Source organism: Macaca nemestrina, chromosome 1 (assembly GCF_043159975.1).
Source record: "Macaca nemestrina isolate mMacNem1 chromosome 1, mMacNem.hap1, whole genome shotgun sequence".
Classification (NCBI taxonomy): domain Eukaryota; kingdom Metazoa; phylum Chordata; class Mammalia; order Primates; family Cercopithecidae; genus Macaca; species Macaca nemestrina.
Genome location: NC_092125.1, coordinates 113,147,083 through 113,170,198, shown reverse-complemented (window position 1 = coordinate 113,170,198; position 23,116 = coordinate 113,147,083). Strand labels below are relative to the sequence as shown.

The 23,116-nt window shown below is 38.0% G+C and overlaps 1 protein-coding gene across 3 annotated transcripts in view; it reads right to left on the bottom strand.

Moving 5' to 3' along the window:
* The window catches only part of LOC105479059 (notch receptor 2), a 189,885-nt gene that overhangs the window by 26,082 nt on the left and 140,687 nt on the right, over positions 1–23,116 (bottom strand). For all 3 annotated transcript variants that reach the window (XM_071069751.1, XM_011736858.3, XM_011736856.2), the window contains exons 12-20: positions 21,201–21,311; positions 16,864–17,056; positions 15,370–15,515; positions 12,513–12,626; positions 10,788–10,907; positions 10,200–10,352; positions 3,813–4,041; positions 2,842–3,043; positions 138–291 (exon numbers count right to left, since the gene is read on the bottom strand). In XM_071069751.1, the coding sequence (XP_070925852.1) occupies positions 138–291; positions 2,842–3,043; positions 3,813–4,041; positions 10,200–10,352; positions 10,788–10,907; positions 12,513–12,626; positions 15,370–15,515; positions 16,864–17,056; positions 21,201–21,311 (1,422 nt within the window). The remainder of the gene's footprint in view (positions 1–137; positions 292–2,841; positions 3,044–3,812; positions 4,042–10,199; positions 10,353–10,787; positions 10,908–12,512; positions 12,627–15,369; positions 15,516–16,863; positions 17,057–21,200; positions 21,312–23,116) is intronic.

Genomic DNA, 23,116 nt, shown 5'->3' with positions numbered 1-23,116 from the left:
GCCCTTTCCCCAGAGCCCTGCCCACCCACTACTATCTGCCCTTCCCTCTTATCTGACAAAAAATAATACCTGCTCTAAATGCCACTGGTCAGTCAATATTTCAGTGAATGACCTGAGTCCAAGGGAGCAAAGCTTACCTCTCCTGGAGGCTGCTATGTCACAAGAGACATTGGGCACGTCACAATAAGCACCAGCCCATCCAGATGGACATCGGCACCGGGACTCTGCTTTATCCTGAATGCAAGTACCTTTGTTTTTACATGGAGACCGACTGCAGAGGTTCACCAGGGTCTGAAACAGAGGCAGGGGTGTACATACATCAAAATACAAATACTAGAAATGAAGAAAAAGAAGTTCTATTGTGTTACAAGAAATCAAAGAAAAGCACACTGATTAAAAAGAAAAGGAGCCCTCATCTAGTAAAAGAGCCCTTAAACTAGATTCAGTGTTCTGAGGTACATCTAACCATTTTTACGTACCGTAAGTCTTCACTTAACGTCATCATTAGGTTCCTGGAAACTGCGACTTTAAGGACAACAATATATAATGAAACCAATTTTACCACAGTCTAATTGATATAAAAAAGAGTTAAGTTCCTATACTTATTTCTGGTTAAAAAAGTCACTAAACTTCAAATTAACACCCACTTCTAATATTAAACATTAAAATAAGCTATACATTCATTTAAGAAATATTAATAAAAACAAGTAAAATAATTATTTATCCAATTTTTGGTGAATCCGCGAGTAACGGTAGTCCTAGTGGTGGCAGGTCAAGTCAAGGAATAAATGTTTGCAAAGCAAAACTGTCAGCACCTCTTACCACCACACAGTTCAGAAAGCAACACTAACCAATATGGCAGGCTTGCTGGGTGGTTTTGTACCACATCGTTTATTGTTGTGCACCTGGTACGATTATCATAGGCTTTATGAGTTTTCATTTTACAATAATTGGCATATTCATTCATTTATTTTCTTTCTTTTTTTTTTTCTTTTGAGATGGAGTCTCACTCTGTCGCCCAGGCTGGAGTGCAATGGTGCAATCTTGGCTCACTGCAAGCTCCGCCTCCTGGGTTTATGCCATTCTCCTGCCTCAGCCTCCCGAGTAGCCGGGACTACAGGTGCCTGCCACCACACCTGGCTAATTTTTTGTATTTTTAGTAGAGACGGGTTTCACCGTGTTAGCCAGGATGGTCTCGATCTCCTGACCTCATGATCCACCACCTCAGCCTCCCAAAGTGCTGGGATTACAGGCGTGAGCCACCGTGCCTGGCCCCATTCATTTATTTTCTAACCCATTTATTCCAGTTCAGGTTCATGAGTGGCCAGAGCCTATTCTGGCACAATGGGACAATGTAGACATGTCCACTTCACCCAACATACATGGCTTTGAGTTGTGGGAAGAAACTAGAGTCCCTGGAGAAAACCCACACAGACATGGGGAGAACATGCAAACCCCACACAGACAGCAGCTCTGGCCAAAAACAGATTTTTTCCACCACTCAATGTTATAACAAAATGACGCCGAAGGAAACAAAGTTATTTGAGGGCCTGCTGCAGTCTAATTCCTCTTAGGTCTTCTATTTAAAAAGTTATTACCAAAAAAGTTTAAAAATTCAAGGAAGCCCAACAGGTTAAGCTATTCCCAATGCTCTAGACATGATTTGCCTACATGTATGGCCACCCCGCAGTGCTAGAAAGAAAGAGTTAAAGCTGTCAGACAGGTTCACACTTTCTGTGCTAATCCTGTGTGAGAAATCCACATGGGTCTTGACCAAATCTATCTTTGGTGAATATGGGTAAAAGGACTTAATGCCTGTTAATAAGCCTAAAACCGTTTAAGAGCTTATTTCTAAGGAAGGCAATCTGAGGCAAAGAGTGCACAAGGACTGGCACTTTTCATCTGAATTCACACATGGAGTGGCTTGGCCCCTTGAGGAGAGGAAGGCCAAATTCACAATATAGACTGTTTGCTGGAAGAAGGGAGGAGTGCTTCGTCAGCACTTCCAATTGACGCTATGAGAACAAATAGGAGCCCAACCAAAAATGCTCTTGGGATCCATGGAATCTGCAACAAGCTGCTTAATTCTGTGGAGGTGGGTGCTCCCTTGTCTAATATAGCCTAAGCCTTACTTAAGTGCGCCCTGTAAGTCAAGTTTGGCCATTTGTTCCTATGTTCTTTGGAGTTATTATTCTATCACTATTAAAGAGGTAGAATAACATAAAATTAAATACAGTGCTGTTTGGTATGCAGCTTTGGAAAAGTTACTTTGCCCCTCTGGGGCTCAGTTTTGCCTTCCATGAAATCAAAGGTTAGATTAGTTGCCTATAAGGGCTCTTTCCATCCTAAAATTTTATGGAAGTGTGTATTTACATATTTGAACTTAAAAGATATGTAAATCGTTTGGTTTTGAGAATGTTACCACATTGTAAGATATAACAATTATCATTATTACCCCCTTAGATGTTGCATCTGACCTTTAAAAGGGTATTTTGATTATTCTCTATTTTCTTCAGTTCTTTCTGTGCTTCCAATGTAAAACAAAACAAAACAAAACAAAAAACAACAAAAAAAAAAACTGTGTTTATTTCCCACATGTATTTTTCTGCAGTTCGTGGTTAGCCTCTTTTCAAGATCTTACGTTTGTGAATCTATATCATATTGCCAGCACCATTTTGGAATCTGCAAGTTATTAAGAAGTTACCTAGATTATCTCAGGCACATCCCTGAGATCCACAATAGTCTCTTTTAGAAGGAACTTATTCAGACTAGAAAGTGAACAGGTATAATATTCAGCTGCTCTAGGGGAGCAGTTTGGTGAATGGGAAGGAAGTCAATTACCTGACAGTTTTTCCCAGTGTAGCCCAGGGGGCAGCTACAGTGGTAGGTACCCAGGCCATCAACACACGTTCCCTCATTCAGGCATGGATGAGAGCTGCATTCATTGATCTCATGGAGGCAGAAGAGTCCAGTGAAACCCACAGGGCACAAGCAAGAGAAGGAGTTAATCCCATCAACACATGTGCCACCATTGAAACAAGAGCTAAGAAGCAAACAGAGAGAGCAACATCAGCTATGCATCTGGTGCCTGTGACTTACTACTAGAAAGTAAGATTTCTGGAATCTAAGATGTTACAGAGGCAAATACCTCTGAGCAACCCATATCCCATAAACTTTCTTACAAGCTAGATTGGGTGCCAGAAGCTCTGAGGTGCCCACTTCCTTTCTATAATCAAAGGCTCAGAAGTATTTAAAAGACTGAGCTTAGTATAGATACCTAGAGAAAGTGAAGTTTTCTAGGTTTTACCCAGTTCTTCTGTAGTTTTCCCATGTACCTCATTTCATTTTATCTCTAAGTCAATTTATTTGAAAAATCCTCTTCACTATAGATTATTTATAAAAGACAAATAGAACAAATATGTTCATGATATTATAAAAAGAAATGAAACAAAACTCCCAGAAATTTCTTAAAGACTGGTAACAATTCCAATCTCTGCAGAGAAAATGGAATTTTCGGATTTTTGAAATGAACAAGAGACCAAGGGAAGAACAGAACAGAATTATAGCTCTTTCTGTTCTCTAAGCAAGAAATAATAAACCATCCCTATAAACTTTGCAACCTCTGACCTTTAACTTTCTAACTACATATGTTTTTCAGGAACCAGTAACTGGGCAATAGGAGATGACTGTGGACTGGGATCCATGGGGACACCTCATCCCTGCTCCACAATTCTAGCACTGTGCTCTGAAGTTTCCTTCCCATTCTCCCTTTCTCTTGTAAGATGCTGATGCCCGAGTGATTGGTTGCTCACCTCTCAGTGCACTCATCGATGTTGTTCTCACAATGGACTCCATCAAATCCTGCCTGGCACTTGCAAGTGTAACTGTTGACGTAGTCAGAGCAGGTCCCTCCATTCTTACAGGGTTCACTTAGACACTCATTCATGTCTGTCTGGCACTTATCCCCAGTGAAACCCGGAAGGCAGAGGCAGGAGAAAGTATTCACTCCATCCACACAGGAACCTCCATTCTGGCAAGGATCTAAGCCATTACATAAGAATTAGAGCTCTGAAGAGTAGCATCAATTTAATCTTAGATTCATAAAAGTGAATGACCTGAACTAAGTCACGCCGAGGGCAGCATAATTCTGACTTTTTCATTGAATTCTGCCAACTCCCCCATTTATGAAAATCAATTCAGTAATACTTGCTTGAAGTTTTTAACCTGTTTGTTAATTGGAATAAACTTCATCTATATCACCACCAACAGTTTTGTAAAACCAATAGTCATAAAACTTGCATTGGTCCCTCACACATTTGCAAATCAAATATGTGCCCCAATACACAGAATATCAATCAATATTTTCAAAAGGTATATGTGATTGTGCAGTGTGTGGGGGAGGACAAAATACACATATTCATGTTTTTCCAGGCATATTAACTATATAAATTAATCTTCTCTCTCCCTTTCACTTCTGTCTCCTCTCTCTCTCTTTTTCTCTCTTTTAGATTTCAGTAGCCTTATGAAACAAAGTTTAAATAAAAATTGGAACACTTTATACTCATAGTAAGGAACCAACAAATTTTAAGCGACAGTCATGCCACGGCACTCTACAATCATATGGCATACAAATCAGAACAAGAAAAACAAGCTGTAGCTATGGCTCTTAAGGAACTTAAAAATATAATTGCAAAGATGGGTTATACATGTAAAATGAAAACTAAATACTAAACTAATGGGTAATGTGACCCTTATTTTATTAGAGAAACATTTAATATACCTCATTTATCTCTTGAACTAATTCCCTTATAAGACTCATCTGCAGTCTCTATTAAAAGCAATTGTAAAAATTGTTTCAGTTAAGAAAAAATTGTTTCTTAACCACAGTACACAGTTACTATAATTTCCATAGCATCTTTCAGGAAACTCACCATCCATAATTTACTGAATTATTTTAAACTCATTGTAAATACTGTTGGTTCCACTTCATATAGAAAAATTTAAAAATACTCAGTATTTTGAATGACATGTTACTCAATGTGAGAAAGAAATACAAAGAGCTTGATCTCACTCCCTAAAGTTCTCCATCAATTGTGCCTTGGATACATACTTTTTTACCATTTGTAATACATCATTAAAATTATTTGTCCATATGTCTGTTTTTTTTTTTTTTTAAGATGAAGTCTCACTCTGTTGCCTGGGCTGGAGGTGCTGTAGCAATCTTGGCTCACTGCAACCTCCACCTCCTGGGTTCATGAGATTCTCGTGTGTCAGCCTCCCGAGTAGCTGGGATTACAGATGTCCGCCACCACGCCTGGCTACTTTTTGTATTTCAGTTTCACCATGTTGGCCAGGCTGGTCTCAAACTGTATCCATATGTCTTTCTTCCCTAATAGACTATGAGCTTCATGAAAATAGAAACTAAAACTTATTTATCTTATCACTGCCAGCACCTAGCATGGTGGCCTCCCTATGATAATCTGAAGTTATATATCCTATAAATTAAGGTGCCATTATTAATGCATTGTGATAATCTCATTTGAAGTTTAATGACTTAATCATTACACAAGTAACTTAGGATTGGTCAGTACCTACGTAATAAAACTATTAAGGCTAGGGGAACAACCACCAGAAAGACGTAGGCAGTATAATTCCTATAGTTTTCATTGGGCTGCGAATAGCTCATGTTCATTCAATAACAATGAAAAAAACCATGTGGCAGTGAGTAGAGTCCCGAGGGACCCCTGTCTTAGTAGTGAGCCATATTAGCCCTCGACTAAAGACTATTTTGGAACCAATTAACAAACTTGAAGTAAGACTCTGAAGGATTGGACTATGTCCAAATAATTGAATATTTGAATAAAGTTCAAAAATGTTTTTTTAAAAAAGATTTTTAAGAAAATTCAGCATGGAACAATGTAAAATGGATGTCTAGCATCCAACAAAAAATTACCAGGCAGGCAAAGAAGCAGGAAATACAACTCAAAATGAGTAGAAAAAATTTGAACAGAAACATACTCAGGAGTTTCTTATATGGCAGAAAAGTAGGTAAGGACAGTAAAATATGGTCAATTATTATCAACTATAAAATGATGATACTCAATATGTTCAAGAAGGAAATAAAAGGATGAACATGACAAAGAGGGAGATAACATTAAAAGAAAGACTTGAACTAAACTTCTACCTATAAAAACATAATATCTGAGGGAAAAATATACTAAATGAGATTAACAGTAAACAAGAAACTATAGAGGAAACAATTAGTGAACTTGGAAGTATAACAAGATATCTTCAAATAATAAAATAATCCAAAATAAAACACTAAGTGGAAGAAACACTGAAAAATAAATGAATCAACCTTGCAGTCTAATAAATGCATAATGAACATTATAAAGGGGAGAGGCAAAAACTTTTGAAAAAAAAAAGGTTAAATATTTTCCAAATAATGGTTAAGTATTTTCCAGACCTGGACCCCTAACCAAAAATACAAGTAAACTCCAAACAGAAGAAACATAAAGAACACTACACTAACAGGCATTATAATCAAGTTGGTAAAAATCAGTGGAAAGAGGATATCTTAAAAGCAGCCACAGGAGAGATAATTATATATGAAGGAACAGATAAAAGAATTGTGGAATAACAGCAGATTTCTCCTCAGAAATAATGCAAGGTAGAAGATAATAGGATAGCTTTAAAGTGCTGAAAGAGTAAGTCAATTTAGAATTCTCTTCCCTGTGAAAATATCTTTGAAAACTAAAGCAAAATAAAAACCTTTCTGACACACAAAAACAGAAAGACTTCATCACCAGGAGACAAAGATTACACAAAATATTCAAGGGATTTTTTCAGACAGAAGGAAAATGATACCTGATGGAAACACAAATCTACATAAAAGAATAAAAACCAACAAGACTTGAAAATATGTGGGTAACTTAAAGACTTTTAAATTATTTTTCAAATTTCTTGAAAAAATAATTTACCTTTTAATTATATATTTGGTGGGTTTAACGAGATATACATTTTAAAACAATAATACAAGAGAGGCCAGGAGGAATGCAAATGTGAGTGTACAGCTCTTCTCCTCTATATGAAGTTGCATGATTGAAGGTACATTATAACAAGTTAAAGTTGCACACCAGTAATCCCTACAATAACTACTAAAAAATATATAATGAATACAGTAGTGAATATAGATAAATTTTTGAAATTTATGTATGTAGATAACATATAATCATAAAAATATGCAATTATTTCAAAAGATGTCAGAAAAAGAGGAAAATGGAAACAATAAACAGAAAGAACAAAGATAAAGCAAACAGCAAGATGGCATATTTTGAAGCCAGCCATATAAAAAACTACATTAAATTTAAACAGTCTAAATACCTGAATTAAAAGATGGATATTGTCATATTGGAGAAAAAAGACAAGACCCAACATATGCTCTCTACAAGAAACCCATTTTAGAGAAATAGGTCAGAAGTAAAAGGATTTTTAAAAACACACTCTAATGATAAAATAAAGCTAGAGTAGCTATATCAATATCAGGCAAAGTAGACTTCAGAGAGAGAAATATGACAAGAGTTTAAAAAGACCATTTCAAAATGATAAATGGGTCAATTCCTCAAAAGGACATAAGAACCCTAAATATTTATAAGCACTTAATATTAGAGTTTCAAAATTCATTAAGCCAAAACAAATAGAATTACTAGAGAAACAGATGAATATACAATGATAGTAGAAGATTTCAATACTCTTGAATAAGAAATAAACAGAAAGCCTACTTACTATACTCTATGAATAATAAGTAGACAGAAAGTCATAGAGGACATAAAAGACCTGAATAACACTATTATCCAATTTGAATTAATAACATTTATAGAACACTCTATGAAAAAATCTGCAAAACAGACATTCTTTCCTCTCAAAGCAGAGACAAATTACCAATAATAGAAACATGAGAAGGAAATCGTCACAGATCTTGCAGACTATTAAAGCTCAGTAAGGAAATGTTACGAAACAAACTGATGTTATGTCAACAAATTTGACAAAACAGATGAACTGGAGGAATTCTTTGAAAGACAGATATTACCAAAGTTCAATTAAAAACAGATAGCCCATAAGGCAATATACGTATTAGGAAAACCAAACTTGTAGTTAAAAACTTTCCCAGAAAGAAGGTTCCATGTCTAGATATTTGGAAGAAAAGACACCAGTTCTACATAAATTCTCCCAGAAAATAGAAAGAAACACTTCCTGATATGTTCTATGAGGACAGCATTGCCCTCCTATCACAACCAGACAATGATAGTACAAGAAACCCTGGAGAACAATATCCTTCATGAACACAGATACAGAAATCCTTAACAACATTTTGGCAAATCAAATCCAATAATACATAAAAGGAGTAATACATAATGCCCAAATGGAATATAGCCAATAAATTTAAGATTAGTTTAACATTTGCAAAATATTAAATAATAAAGTTGATGACAATTTACTTATATTAAAAGACCAAAAAATAATTTCACCATGTCAACAGATGTAGAGAAATCAACTGCACACCAAAAAATAAACATTCATTCATTATAAAAATACAAAAAGACCTCTTAACAAACCAGAAGTACAAGGTCTCTCAATTTGATAAAGAGCCTTTATGAAAACCTATAGGTAACATCTTACTTAATGGTAAAAGACTACATACTTTTCCCCCAGGATCAAAAACAAGGTAAGGCTGGCTTCTCTTACCACTTCTATTCTGCATTTATTGAAGATCTTAGTACGATATCACACAATATGTAAAAATTAACTCAAAATAGATCATAGGCCAAAATATAAGAGCTAAAATTATACGACTTTTAGAAGAAACCACAGTAGATAAACCTCGAGTTTGGATTAGGTGAAGATTTGTTAAACAAGAAATATGAAGCATGAACTATAAAGAAAAAACATGCATACACTGAATTTCATCAATGTTAACATCTTCATCTTCAAAAGAAATCAAAAGAGAAGCTATAAATTGGAGGGAAGTCGTTGGGAAGCAAATACCTGTCAAAGAATTCTTATCTAAAAATATAAAGAACTCTTTCAACTCAAGAAGACAAACCACCCAATTATTTCAAATGGGCAAAAGATTTAAATAGACATTTCACCAACGAAGATATGCAGATGGGCAAAAAGCACATGAAATGATGCTTAACATCATTGGCAAAGATAATAACACCAATTAATATCACAATGAAATACCACTACACACCAACTAGAAGAGCTAAATTTAAATGACTGATATCACCAAGAGTTTGTGAGCATATGGTTCAAATAGAACTTTCATACAATTCTGGTGAGAATGAAAATAGTATAACCACCTTGGAAAATATTTTGGCAATTTCTTAAAAAGTGAAACACACACTTAGCACATGATTCACCAATTCTACTCCTAGGTATTTACTCAAGAGAACTAAAATCATATGTCCACCCAAAGACTCATTCATAGCAACTTCATTTGTAATATCCCCAAATTGGAAAACACCCAAATGGCCATCAACCAGTGAACTGTAATATGTCCATACAATGGAATACCGTGCAACAATAAACTAGAATGTACTACTGGTATAAACAACATGGATGGATCTCAAATACTATGTTCATTAAAACAACTCAGAACTTCTCCTGACTTATGCTTATCTGATTGCATTTATATGGAATGATAAAAACTGCCAACTAATAATCTATAGTGACAGAAGGTAAACCTGTGGCTCCACAGGCAATAAAGAGAGAGAGAAGGTTAAATTGCAATGGGATGAAGATAATTTTAGGGTGATAAATATGTTTATTATTTTGGGTGATAGTTTCAGTTACCATATGTCAAAATGTGTCAAATTGTACACTAAAAATATCTGCAGTTTAATGTATATTAATTATACCTCAATAAATCTGTTTTTAAAAAAACACTATCATAGCATTGTCCTCACATTTTCAATGTTCACAAATTAAAGGGAATACTTAAAATATATTCTACTGCCTCAACTCCAAGACACTAGCTTCAAAAGAAAGAGTTAAAACACTACTGTTAAATATGCTGGATAAATGACCGGTATGCCCAATGTCAGGCATGAGTGGTGGCAGCCTCCACTGCGCTCTCCTCTGCTCCCTGTGTGCTTTCCTTTCTTCAGGGGGGCTTAAGAGCTGACTGGCATACTCACTGGCAAGGCAGTCATCGATGTCCTCCTCACAGTCCATACCACTGAAGCCTGGTGGACATTCACACATGTAGCTGCCCTGGGTGTTATGGCAGAGACCATGGTTCATGCAGGGCTTGGAGATACACTCGTCAATGTCAATGGTACACCTCTGACCTAGGAACACAAGGCCAATAAATGACCTAGTCCTTGGAAGGTGATTCCCACAAAAACCTATGCAGGACCTGAGCTTAAGTTGGGGTGCATGGAGCTATTCCACAAACTGGTTGGTCCCCTACTTTAGGAAGTTTCAGGAAGACTTCTGTGGCCTAGGAAGTTGCTGCCAAGGTGTTAAAACTCCCTGAAGAACGAACATCATGGCTTGAGAGTCTGAGGTAGCAGCCTTCCAGCCGCCAGGGGGCCCCAAAGACACAGACAATGGAAAGGCTTTCTAAGCCATTCCAATTAGCAGCTCCTATGCAAAACCTGTGTGCTCTTGACAAGACAGGCCTCAGAAGACCAGCAGGGCCTTCCACATGATCTGATAACCTGACCACTTTGTTTAAAGCTCAGAAATGCATGTTCTTGGCTTCTCCACACCCATGTTGTTACCTTGCCAGCCAGGAGCACACAAGCAGGTGTAACTCTCAAAATTTGGTGACTCTTTGCAAACAGCAGCATTCTCACAAGGGTTTGGGGAACAGGGAGCCAATACTGTCTGACAGTTCTTGCCTGGAAAGTAAATGACAGAGTTTATGACACATAAACAGGTAAGAAAACGAAAAATTTCCCAAGTTGTATCCCAAGGATGTTCTCTGAATTTAACTAAGAAGTCCTGATTAAGAGGCTTTGAAAATGGAGAAACCCATAGTCTTTTCAGCATTGGCTCCGATATTGCTAACTGTGTAACCTTGGGCAAGATAGTTAGGGACCTCCTACAACTGTGATTTTATGAACTAGGCCTGTTAAATGTAGTTTTCCTACATTACTATTTCTTTCTTTTTTTTTTTTTTTTTTTTGAGATGGATTCTCACTCTGTCACCCAGGCTGGAGTGCAGTGGCATGATCTCAGCTTACTGCAACCCCCACCTTCCAGGTTCATGCCATTCTCCTGCCTCTGCCTCCCAAGTAGCTGGGACTACAGGTGCCTGCCACCACGCCCGGCTAATTTTTTATATTTTTAGGAGAGACGGGATTTCACCCCGTTAGCCAGGATGGTTGCAATCTCCTGACCTCGTGATCTGCCCACCTTGGCCTCCCAAAGTGCTGGGATTACAGGGTGAGCCACCGCGCCCGGCCTACTATTTCTTCTAGAGGGGAAAAAGTAACAATGTGCTATCAAGTCTTTCAGGTAACACAGTCATGCTATGGTTATTCTGCTACTCTACACAACTTAGCGTCACTATCAACAGCTGCTATCAACAGCTGAAGACTCCAGGGAAGTAATAACTCAGCCATGCTCCTGACTGCATGCCGCAACCTGATGAAACAGACAGTTATTGTCTATGTTTGTGTTTTGTTCCCTCTGAATGAGGAAAATAGATGAAGAGGAGATAAACAAGCCATAGAAATATAACCAATCACAAGAAGGCAATAATAAGCCAGTAGAAAACAAAGAATAAATGTCCCAAGCACACTCCAAATGTAACACCTGAAACAAAGAACAGCTATGTGGCATGCAGTCACACTCACGTCTTCTCAGTTGTAACAGCCGTCAAAGGGGTGACACCTCTGAGTGAGATGTAGCGGTACTGAATGTGGGAAGTAAAAAGGTCATTAAGAGGAAAAACTTCAGATTCAAAGAGACTTACAGGTAAATCCTAGATGTACCACTTACCTATACGACCTTGAGCAAGCAAGCTCCCTTTGCCTCAGCCTCCTCATGTGTAAAATGACAATAGGAACTTCTACATTGTAGAATTATTGAGGAATACATTAAATAATCCAAAGTACAAAAAGTGCCTGGCACATAGTAAATTACCAATAAATGGTAGCTGTATTATTGAAACTAAGACAAATAGCTAATGTCCTGGAAACGGTCAACTGATAGACAACCATCAGCTATGTGCCTGGTTCCAGTCACATACAATTAAAAATTTTTTTTCTTTCAAATACTTAAGTACAATGTAGGCAAATGACTGTCTACCACTTGCATCTTAGGAGGCCACAATGTTTCCTCAAAGCTCAAGATCCAGTCAGTAAGGGCAGGAAGGACAACTGAGGAGTGAGCCCTTGGAGCAGCACTGCAGCCCCACAGACCTGGGCACTCAGACTCAGGCACTGACAAAGCAAGGCCAAGTATCCCCTCTGGTCCCGGCTAGTACTTCCAGGACCCACCTGTGTATGGCAGCACACAGTGGCAAGTGTAGCCACTTATGTCATCAAAGCAGGTTCCTTGGTTCAAGCATGGATTTGAGGCACATTCATCAATATTCACCTGGCAGTTATAGCCTGTAGACAAAAGGGAAAAACCAAAAACAGTAAAACTTTCTGACAGTCTCATTATCTCAATTTCTAACCAATTCTCTTTGGGGGTAAAAACTGAACACACCAGAAAGTGCATTCATTTCTTCAGGCCACTGAAATATCTGTTCATTCATTTCAGCCCCATGTCCCTGACATACAGTCAGTAAATGACAGCAGTCAATTAGTTGAAAAGATGTATGGAAAAACAGTCTGTTCTAACGGTCTGAAAGCCTAATGCCCCTCCAACTACAAATAACTTCTCAATAATGAAGTTCTTGGTTCAAAAGCTTGTTGCATGATCTATTTATTATTTATTTATTTTTGAGACAGGGGGTCTCACTCTGTCATTCAGGTTGGAATGCAGTTGTGTAATCATGGCTCACTGCAGCCTCGACCTCTTGGGCTCAGCAATCCTCCCACCTCAGCCTCCTGAGTAGCTAGAACCACAGGTGCATGCCATCATGCCCACTTGACTTTTTAAATTTCTTGTAGAGATGAGGTCTCATTATGTTGCCCAGGTTGGTCTCAAACTTCTGGGGTCAAATGATCCTACCACCTCACCCTCCCAAAATGCTGGGATTACGGGTGTGAGCCATCACACCCAGCCAATAGCTTGCTGCATGATAAACATAAGCCCTTTGTATATAACATTTCTGGTCAGGAAAAGGGATGATGTTTTTGAATACTTTAATCAAAGCCTCTGGTTTACGCCCATTTTCTCATAGGCACAGTGTCTATCATCCATGTGGTACTTCCTGAAGTTACAAAGCTGTTTTCTCCTGATTCAAGGCATGAAACCTTCTCCCACTAAGAAAAGGATAAAAGGAATAAAAGATTAGTGGAGATAGCACTGTACCCAAATACTGCACACCTTTGCATCTGCAATAGGGCCTGGCACAGAGCCTTAAAATAGAGAAACTATGGCACTGTGGAAAAGAAAACATGGTCTAGGAATGCAGAGGTACGGGTTCAAGGAGTATTCTGCTGCTCACTGGGCATATAACTTGGGATCTTACCTTTTGAATTTTATTTTGTTCACTGATAAGCAAGTCTCATAAGATAAAGAAATAAAAGTGTTTTGAAATCTACAAGTTTCTTTGCCAATGTAATACAATATATCAGAAAATTAATGGCTGAAATATGGTCTCAGAAAAGTTTCAAGTAATCAAATAAAGTGGCTCTAAAACATGCTGATGTATGACAACAGCATGGTACAATATTTGAGTGAGGAAATCAATGAATAAGTAGACAGATGAGTGCAAATATAATGATTTATCCACACAGGTCTCTTTTGTGAGTTTCCAAGAGAAAACTGATGGTAGAAATACAACAGTGATAACTCAGAAACAGAATTTACCCAACTCCCATGACTATACATTTGTTGGGTAGGCCAGCAGTCCCCCAACTTTTTTGGCACCAGGGACTGGTTTCGTGGAAAACAAATTTTTCCATGATCCGGGGTTGAGGGGATGGTTTTAGGATGATGATTCAAGCATATCCCATTTATTGTACACTTTATTTTTATTATTATAATATTACACTGTAATATATAATGAAATAGTTTTACAACTCATAATATAGTAGAATCTACATTATAATGTAGAATAGGTGGGAACCCTGAGCTTGTTTTCCTGCCACTAGACAGCCCCATCTGGAGGTGACGGGAGACAGTGACAGATCATCAGGCATTAGATTCTTATAAGGAGCACGCAACCTACATCCCCCACATATGCAGTTCACAACAGGGTTCGCACTCCAGTGAGAATCTAAGGCCACCACTGATCTGACAGAGGCAGAGCTCAGGCGGTAATGTGAGTGATGGGGAGTGGCTATAAATACAGATGAAGACTGGCCCCCTCGCCGGCTGCTCACCTCCTGCAGTGTGGCCTGGTTCCTAACAGGCCACGCACAGGTACTGGTCTGTAGCCTGAGGGTTGAGGACCGCCGGTGAAGACCAAAGATGACTAAGTAACTAAGAATATCTCAATGTGTTGAAAGAGTTCTGAACATGTGGATTCTTCCTTGATATTACTACTATCTTAATTACAGTAAGCATAGTATTTTCATTCTACTTTCATATATCTATTTGAACTATTATAGACTCAAACCTGGACCAGGCAGCTTATAATTGGACACTTGGCCAATGCTGTAAAACTGGAGTCTTAACTGTTCATCTCAAATATGACTATTTCAAGTCGGGTGTGGTGGCTCATGCCTGTAATCCCAGCACTTTGAGAGGCCGAGGGGGGCGGATCACCAGAGGTCAGGAGTTCGTGACCAGCCTGACCAATATGGAGAAACCCTGTCTCTACTAAAAATACAAAATTAGCTGGGTGTGGTGGCGCATGCCTGTAATCCCAGCTACTAGGGAGGCTGAGGCAGGAGAATCGCTTGAACACAGGAGGCGGAGCTTGCAGTGAGCCAAGATCACGTGCCATTGCACTCCAGCCTGGGCAACAAGAGCGAAACTCCATCTCAAAAAAAAAAAAAAAAAGAAAAGAAAAGAAAAAGAAAAATTACTATTTCAATAGGTTACCTCACTGCTAGGCTGAAGGTAGAAATTGTATCTATTCATGTTTTATTTCCCAAGTGCCTTAGAAGTTCTAATTGTTCAATATGTTTGTTACATGAATGAATGAAAAGAGAAAAGGAAACTAAGAAGTGAGTCAAGCAGTATGCAACAAAAAGAAGACAGAGCAGACACAGAAAGATGTACTTTTGTTTTCACCTTTAAAGCCCTTCTTGCAAGTACACCTGTATCCATTCACCAGATTGTCACAAGTTCCTCCATTCTGGCATGGATTAGAAAGACATTCATTTTTGTCCACTTCACAGTTGATGCCAACCCAGCCTGCATCACAGAGGCACTTATATCTGAAAGAAGACAAAACTTTTTACTATAGGAGGTATATAAATGTACAATTGAGTCACAGAGTGAAATACAGGACTTGGTGAAGAAATGGGGTAAACTGATCTCATTTCTACTTTCATGGAACTATCCTTGCATCACCTTGCACATGGTGTGTACCATGTGGCCCTATCAGGTGTATCCAGTAAAGAAACCTTCTTGGTGCTTTCCTGGCTCACCAAGTTAGTGAAATTACAATGAAATTTCTTATGTAAACAATGGTTTGTACAATATATTGGGCCACTCTGAAGGAAACAATATCATGGATAAATCTGCACAATGTATTTTATTATACATAAAACTAAAGTAAAGCAAACATTAAGATCATTAGTTTTTGGTGCAAAATAGATACCTAGGTTACTATCAGGGACCCTGAGCCACTCTAAGATGCTCCTGGGATATTTCATATCTTAGTCATGCTTTGTTCTGACCTGAAACTTGGCTTCAGAAAGCACCTAGGATATTCTGCAAGAAAAGGCACAAGAATGAAGGTATTTGAAATGTAAATATAATCTCCAATTTGAACATCACTAACACCTAGAATGTGATATCAGGAAATGATAGCTTTCTTATCTGGAGAATTTTAAGAAAATGAGAGATGGATAAGGGTGCCTTGAAGGCTGCTATACTCTGAAACAGCAATACTGAGTTAATTCATTTTAAAATAACTATTTACTATTTACTTCTAAACACTTTATTCTTTCATCTTTCAAAGTTTGCAAAGGAAAATGTCCAAAGCCATATCCTATGGCAAACACAGCAAGAGTATAAGAGCGTCTCATGAGACCTAATGTCACTCTATGGTTCTAGAAAATCACTAACACATCACACAAGTCTGCGGGGCTTAAAAATTGCAAATGTTTTATCAGGGACATTTCTAAAGTTGGCTGAAGTGGCCCTACTTCAGAGCACACACTGGCACTGTGACAGAACAGAGCTGAGCTATGTTTAAGCAGGGGAAAAAAAAACAAAGGCTAGAACATTCTTCAGAAATCATTCCAATAATACATACTAAAAACATAATTGCCAAAGATTCACACAATGCGTCTGGGTTCCTCCCATGAGGTCCTTGCTAATGACCCATATAAGGGAGACATTCCTCCTTATGTTCCATCTAGGTCCTCACTTACGGAAGGGAGGTGCCAGCTTCCATGGATTAAGTGGTAATTCAGAAGGCTTTGATGCAGACTACCAAATCTTCAGCAAAGTTTCAGCTCAAGGTCCCATTTGACGACTTCAGGCTGTCACCAGTACTACAATCCAATTGGCTTAACACAGGTCAATAAGAAGCTATTACATGGGGCAGCTACTCACCCACTGAGACCTCCAGTACAGTTTCCATGGATGCAGGGATTACTCAGGCATTCGTTCACCTGTGAGTAGCAGCTGGGGTGATGGGGCCCCTCAGGGCATATACAGCGGAAACCATTCACACCGTTGATACATGTTGCACCCTTGCGACAGGGATTGGAGGCACACTCATCGATGTCAATGTTACATCTCTGCCCTGTGGAGAAGGGGGACAGTGTTATTTACATCCTAAATGCTCAGGAAATAGACCCAGAACTATAAGACACATTATGTTTTCACCCTTCATCTGCTCAGGCCATAAGGTGTTTTGGGGCACCAAATGACAAGATGTAAGGAATTAGATACCCAATAACACTTAATGCCTTGCAAAGAAGGAGCAAAGAGCATTGACTTTTGATAATCAAGGAAAGTTAACAAAAGGTTGGAAAAGTGTTATAGCAATTTGGTATTTTCTTTCAACTCAGAAATGGGGAAACTTTACCAGGTTCTAAGAAGAGAACTTCAAATGTCAGCAAAGAAGGCTTCTCTTTTTAATGCTGTCCTGAGTACAACTCAAAGCAGCATTCATTAACATGCTTTGTGCTGGTTTACCACAAATTCATTTTCTCAGTTAGCCTCTTACATTTCTATTTATGGTAAATCCAAATTAACTGGAATGCTTAATGAATGGGATAGTAACTTAATTCAATAATTAAACTGATTGTAAAGAAAAGCTATTTTGTTTTCATTCTTAGAGTCGTATTAATCCATTTTTTTAACCTCAGGAAGTAGAGTCTCAAGGTATAATTTTGTTGTCCTCTGATATTGGAGAAAATAATGCAGATTCCGTCACTTTAGACCTATGGTTCTTAAACTTTAATGTGTAAAATCAACACTTTAAGTTGTTATTGTAAGTGGAGATTCCTAGGCCCTATCACCATAGCTTGCGATGAACAGAATCTAGCAAACCATATTTTTAAAAATGTAGGTGGAGTAAAAACTAGATTTTGAGAAATTCTGTTCTAGACAATTATTACTTATCATCATATAATGCAGATACTGGGAGTAAGTGAAATTGAAGTGGATATGTTGTTCCTCTAAGACATAGCCAAGATTGCTCTTTAAAAAGACGTCTGTTATAACCTTGATATTTCTTAGGCTGAATAAAGTAACACGGGCAGTTATACAAGTGTTTCAATTTGCTACATTTTGAGTAACTGAGATTTAACTATATATTCCAAAATGATATGAAATGTTAAAATTACCTATAATTCTACAAATGAGTGGGATCAAGCAACTGCTATGAATTTATAAATTTCAAAGAATACAATGTTCTGATTCAGATTTTGAAAACATGCATTTTTCTCATTTAAGAAAGAGCAATCCTGTATTTAGAACAGGACATTCCAGATGAAATAGATACCCACTCCTATGAAGTATAAGTATTCACATTTTTTCACCCTCCATTGCTCTCTAAACCATTATTCGTGGTTCTTGTGGTAAAAACCCATAATCTGGAAGTGGCTGCTGTTTTCCTCTTAAGTGTTTTATTAATAGCTTATTTTTAAATACTATTTCCTTGGCCTCAACCACTGGTTCTTTGAGATGTTTGTCAGTGGCACCAAAATATGAACCAGAGCTCTTCAACCACACAGTTAGCCTTGGCCTGTAATATAGTGGAGGATGACAGGAAAAAGCCTTTCTCATTTTTGGCCTTTTCTTGGAAGCATCTCCTCAGAAGCCACTCCTCCTAAGTTTTCTTTGTTTGCTTTTAAACTCTTTGCAGAATAAATTTTCAAGCCATCTTTACCTGAAAGTGTTAAATGCATTCTACTATGTTGATTGACAGCTGTTCCATCAGCAAGGTCCTACCCTCAAGGAGTTTCCACTGAGCATCAGAAAAGTCCAGTGGAAGGCCAAGCAATTTGTTGGGCTAACTGAAATGAGAAGTTACCCAGTGTTTCTTCTGACTCAGGTACTCAGTAAATTGGTGCTTAATAAATGAAAACATGGTATAGTCCACACTTCAGAGTCTGGATTAGCTAGCAAAAGTGCTGTATTTGAGTCCCCTTCATTCGTTCATTCAGCAACATTCACTGAGTGTTTCCTGTGTGCTAGACATTGCTTTAGACACTTGCTATAAAGATGATTAAACGAGGTCTCCACCTTCTGGGAACTCACAGTCCTCACTATGCAACTCACTGGCAGGCCATGAGTATATACATCAAGGTCTGTCTCTCAGTTGCCTTATTTGTTAAATGGGGATAGTAGAACTTCCTTTCTGGATTGTTATGAGAATTCAGGAAGATAATGGGTATGAAGGTGCTTTGTAAAACTGAAAAGCAGTTTATAGAAGTATCACATAATTCCTTACCTTCCCCCATTTAAAAAGGTTCTAAGAGAACAGATAACTTAGTATTAAAACAAACAAAAAAAAATATCCTTTAAAGCTGTCAAAGCTATTGTTAGAATATGGGAAAAATATATTAAAACAAGAGCAAGAATAAAACTCCTTACATTTACCACTCATGAGTATATACCACAGTCATCTCTGACGTTTTCAGCAGCTCATTAAAAAAACCATCTCAGACACAGACAACAGTTCCATGAACAGGGGACCACCTAGTAACCAAAACATTCCATTTCTTGCTTATAAGGTTTCATGCTACACCTTAGGTTTATTTTAGAATATATTTAGCCTATGTTCTCCCTTCTTGACCTTTCTGGTTTGCTGAATGTTAATAAGAGAAAGAATATGATTCATTGGCATTTTGAAAAAATGAGTCCAGTAGAAGCCTTACATAAACACACACACACACACACACACACACACACACACACACACACACACACACACACACACTACAACAGGCCCCTAATCAGGATGTCCAGTGTTGTGGGAATGAGCATGGGCTCTGGGGTCAGATTGCCTGGGATATAATTCTGGCTGCTGTGCACTGGTAACATTACTTAACCTCTCTGTGTTCTCAGTTTCTTATAAATTCTGTAGGTATTCTCAACAGCAGTGACAATTGAGACTAGGCACATAGTGCCTAGTTCAAAATTAGTTCTTCATAAATGTTACCTATTCTCTTTGTATTACCCACTTATCAACAATGTGCCTATTATCCTATCTAGCAGGGATTTCTGTGTATTCACTTGACTGCCATTTGATCTTGGAGTCACAAGTTTCAGGATGCTGAACATCAGGCTACTACAGCAGCACTGGGCATTGGGCATGACAGTTTTCATCAGATTTGGCTTCTCAGTGATCTTTCACTGAACAGGGATCGCTGTGACCCATTTGGGCTGCAAACTTTCCTCTCTAATGTCCACAATCATACCAAATAGGAGAAATTCTTGTGAAATAGAGAACAAAGTACACTCCTGGCAAATGAATGGTGGACATTCACTTCGCTTTGCTCTGGCTTTTTGCAGACTCTATCAAAAACTTTGAAGGGTGTTTCACATTCGGGTACAAACAACCACATGGAAATTATTAAATGGTAACATGTTAGTGGCTGCTTCTGTGTGTCACTGTCCAGAAAGAACAGAATGTACAGTGTGTGCCTTCTGATGATGCCAATAAGAAACTCAGGTGTGTCAGTGAGGGGCCTCAGGTTTCTGCAGTAGTAGCCTCTAGCACTTTTTGATCAGGAGGGTAAAAGACAAAGTTAATATTAACAAATAGAAGATGTGTGTGTGTGTGTGTGCGCGCGCACGCACGCATGTACACGCACATGTGTGTATGTGTAAATGCTTAGGCTGTTCATACTTTAAGAGGAGTTACATTCAAAATTCTTCTAGCTATTTACTTTCTTCCTCCTGGGCAGAAATATCTCTCTCATGCTACCCAAATTAGGGAGGTCTCCTCAAGCTCTGACCTCATCTAACAATATTTCAGAGAAGGAAGTACCCAGAAATAAGCATTCAGTATTTTCATAGAATTCTACCTTGAGTATGTCAAAGAGGAAGTACCCAGAAACAAGCATTCAGTGTTTTCATAAGATTTTACCTTGAATATGTCTTTATGGAAGGCCTTGACTACTACCTGTAGTCAATAAACATAGCTTTGGAAGCAATATAACTCAAGCAAAGCAAAGGCAATTAATGGTCTGTCTAGGAATTATTTTCTGGTAGCAATAAACATATAATCTAAAAACTCTAATTAATGAAAAGTATGTTTCAGTTTAGAAAAGGTCTGTGAACAGAAAACTGATCTAGAAAAGCAGAGAAACAGACTACTAACCTTCCAGAGAGACAAAGAAATAGGAAACACTTGAAAAGCAATATTCCTTTGGATGCTATATTCCCAAAGTGATAAGGCTGAAGGAGGGGCCTTGCAGTAAAAGGAGCTTTACCTGTGAATCCTGGTGAGCAGACACAACTGTAGCGATTAATGCCATCCATACAGATTCCATGGATACAAGGGTTACTTGCACAGTCATCAAAATTAATTTCACAATTAACCCCTGGAAGAGAAAACCAAAGGGAAACCATTCAATATTACCACAGAAATAATAAGGCTTTCTGCTTGTGATGCAGCAACGTGTAAGAAATCTAAGGTGAATTCCAGCCAACCCCGGACAGAATAAAGCAGCAGTTCTCAAAATGTAGCCCACTCTTTCAGGAAGATATAGAGGTCCAAAGGATTTTATTAATCATACTTAGCCATCATCTTTCCTTTTCAGCGTGCTAACATTCAAACTGATGGTGCAGAGGCAATGGGGTGAAATTGATCGCATCAGCATGAATCAAGGCAGTAGAACCAAACTGTACTATAATTATTCTACTGCTCACCTCCATGTGCCACAGTTAAACAAGCAAAAACACCAGTTTCACTCAAGAGTGGCTTTGTTGAGGAAGTTAAAATTAGAAACTTTATAATTTTAATAAATCTCGAACCTTGAGTAATGTCTACTACTCCATGTGATGAAATAGAAGTATACATAAAGCATTTCTGTGGCATGCCAAGTATGAAAGTTGTCTCCAGGAAGAGCTATACTGCTATTGTTTGAGCTGTGCGTTGAAATAGCTGCTTTCTTCATGAAACCACATTTTAATTGAAAGAGCAGCTGACAAGACAAACCAGGGTGAATCACAATTGAGTATTTAGCAAATATTAAGTGAAAGCAGCAAGCCTGTCATTTTGAGGAAAAGTAAATTAACAGTATTTTTGCCAAAGATAAAACTTAAGCTTTTGAATCAAAATTAGAATTTTGGAATTTTTATCTATCACAGTGAGCTTGACACTGCCTGTCAGTATTACAGGCTAAATTTCAGGATAAATCTTGAGTCTAGTAACTTCCTCCTGAGGTAAGCTGCCTTATTTTTGCTCTGCTGCCCAGATGAATGGAAGAGTTTCGTTATATTAACAGTATACAATCATTATTGCTACCATTATTTGTAAAGAGATATTTGTGAAATATATTTGTAATATATTTTGTAATATATTTGTAATATATTTCACAAATATCTTTTTACAAATAATGGTAAGGATATTTTTTATTTTTGTATGAATTAAGTGATGCTTTCTGAGTATCATACAATAATATTTTGGTAGTTTAAAAGGACTAAAAATAAAAACTGGTAATGAGAATAAAACAAAACACCCAGGATAAAAATGCCATACTTGTGATTCACTCATACTTTGTTTTTCTTTTTTTTTTTTTTTCAGAGACAGGGTCTTGATCTGTCACCCAGCCTGGAGTGCAATGACAAGAGCACAGCTCCCTGCAACCTCAATATCCCTGGCTCAAGCAATCCCCCACCTCAACTTCCCGATTACAGGTGTGTGTACCACTTTACCTGGCTATTTTCTTTTTTTTTAAGAGATGAGGTTTTGCTATGTTGCCCACGCTGGTCTCAAACTCCCAGACTCAAGCAATCGTCCCACCTCGGCCTCCCAAAAGGTAAGGTATACACCTGTATGTATACTTCATACAGGTATGAGCCACTGTGCCCATACTCTGCAATAATGTTTATTAATAATAATTACTGAGGAACAGTTTATTGAGCTCTTACTATGTGCAAAGTACGCTGCTTTGCCTGTCATGTAAGTTTTCTCTAACCCTGTCACCCAACCTGCATATTAGTCTGTGTTACACCCATTTTATAGACAACAGGGCTGACATGCACAGTGCCACCATTAGGGCAGGAAAGCTGGGCTCTGTACCCTGTTTGTGTGGCTCCACAGCATCCTCTTTCTGCCACACTGTACTGTCATTCCGTGATTAATGAGGCTATGCTGCCTAACTAGCCATAAATGAGGGAAAGA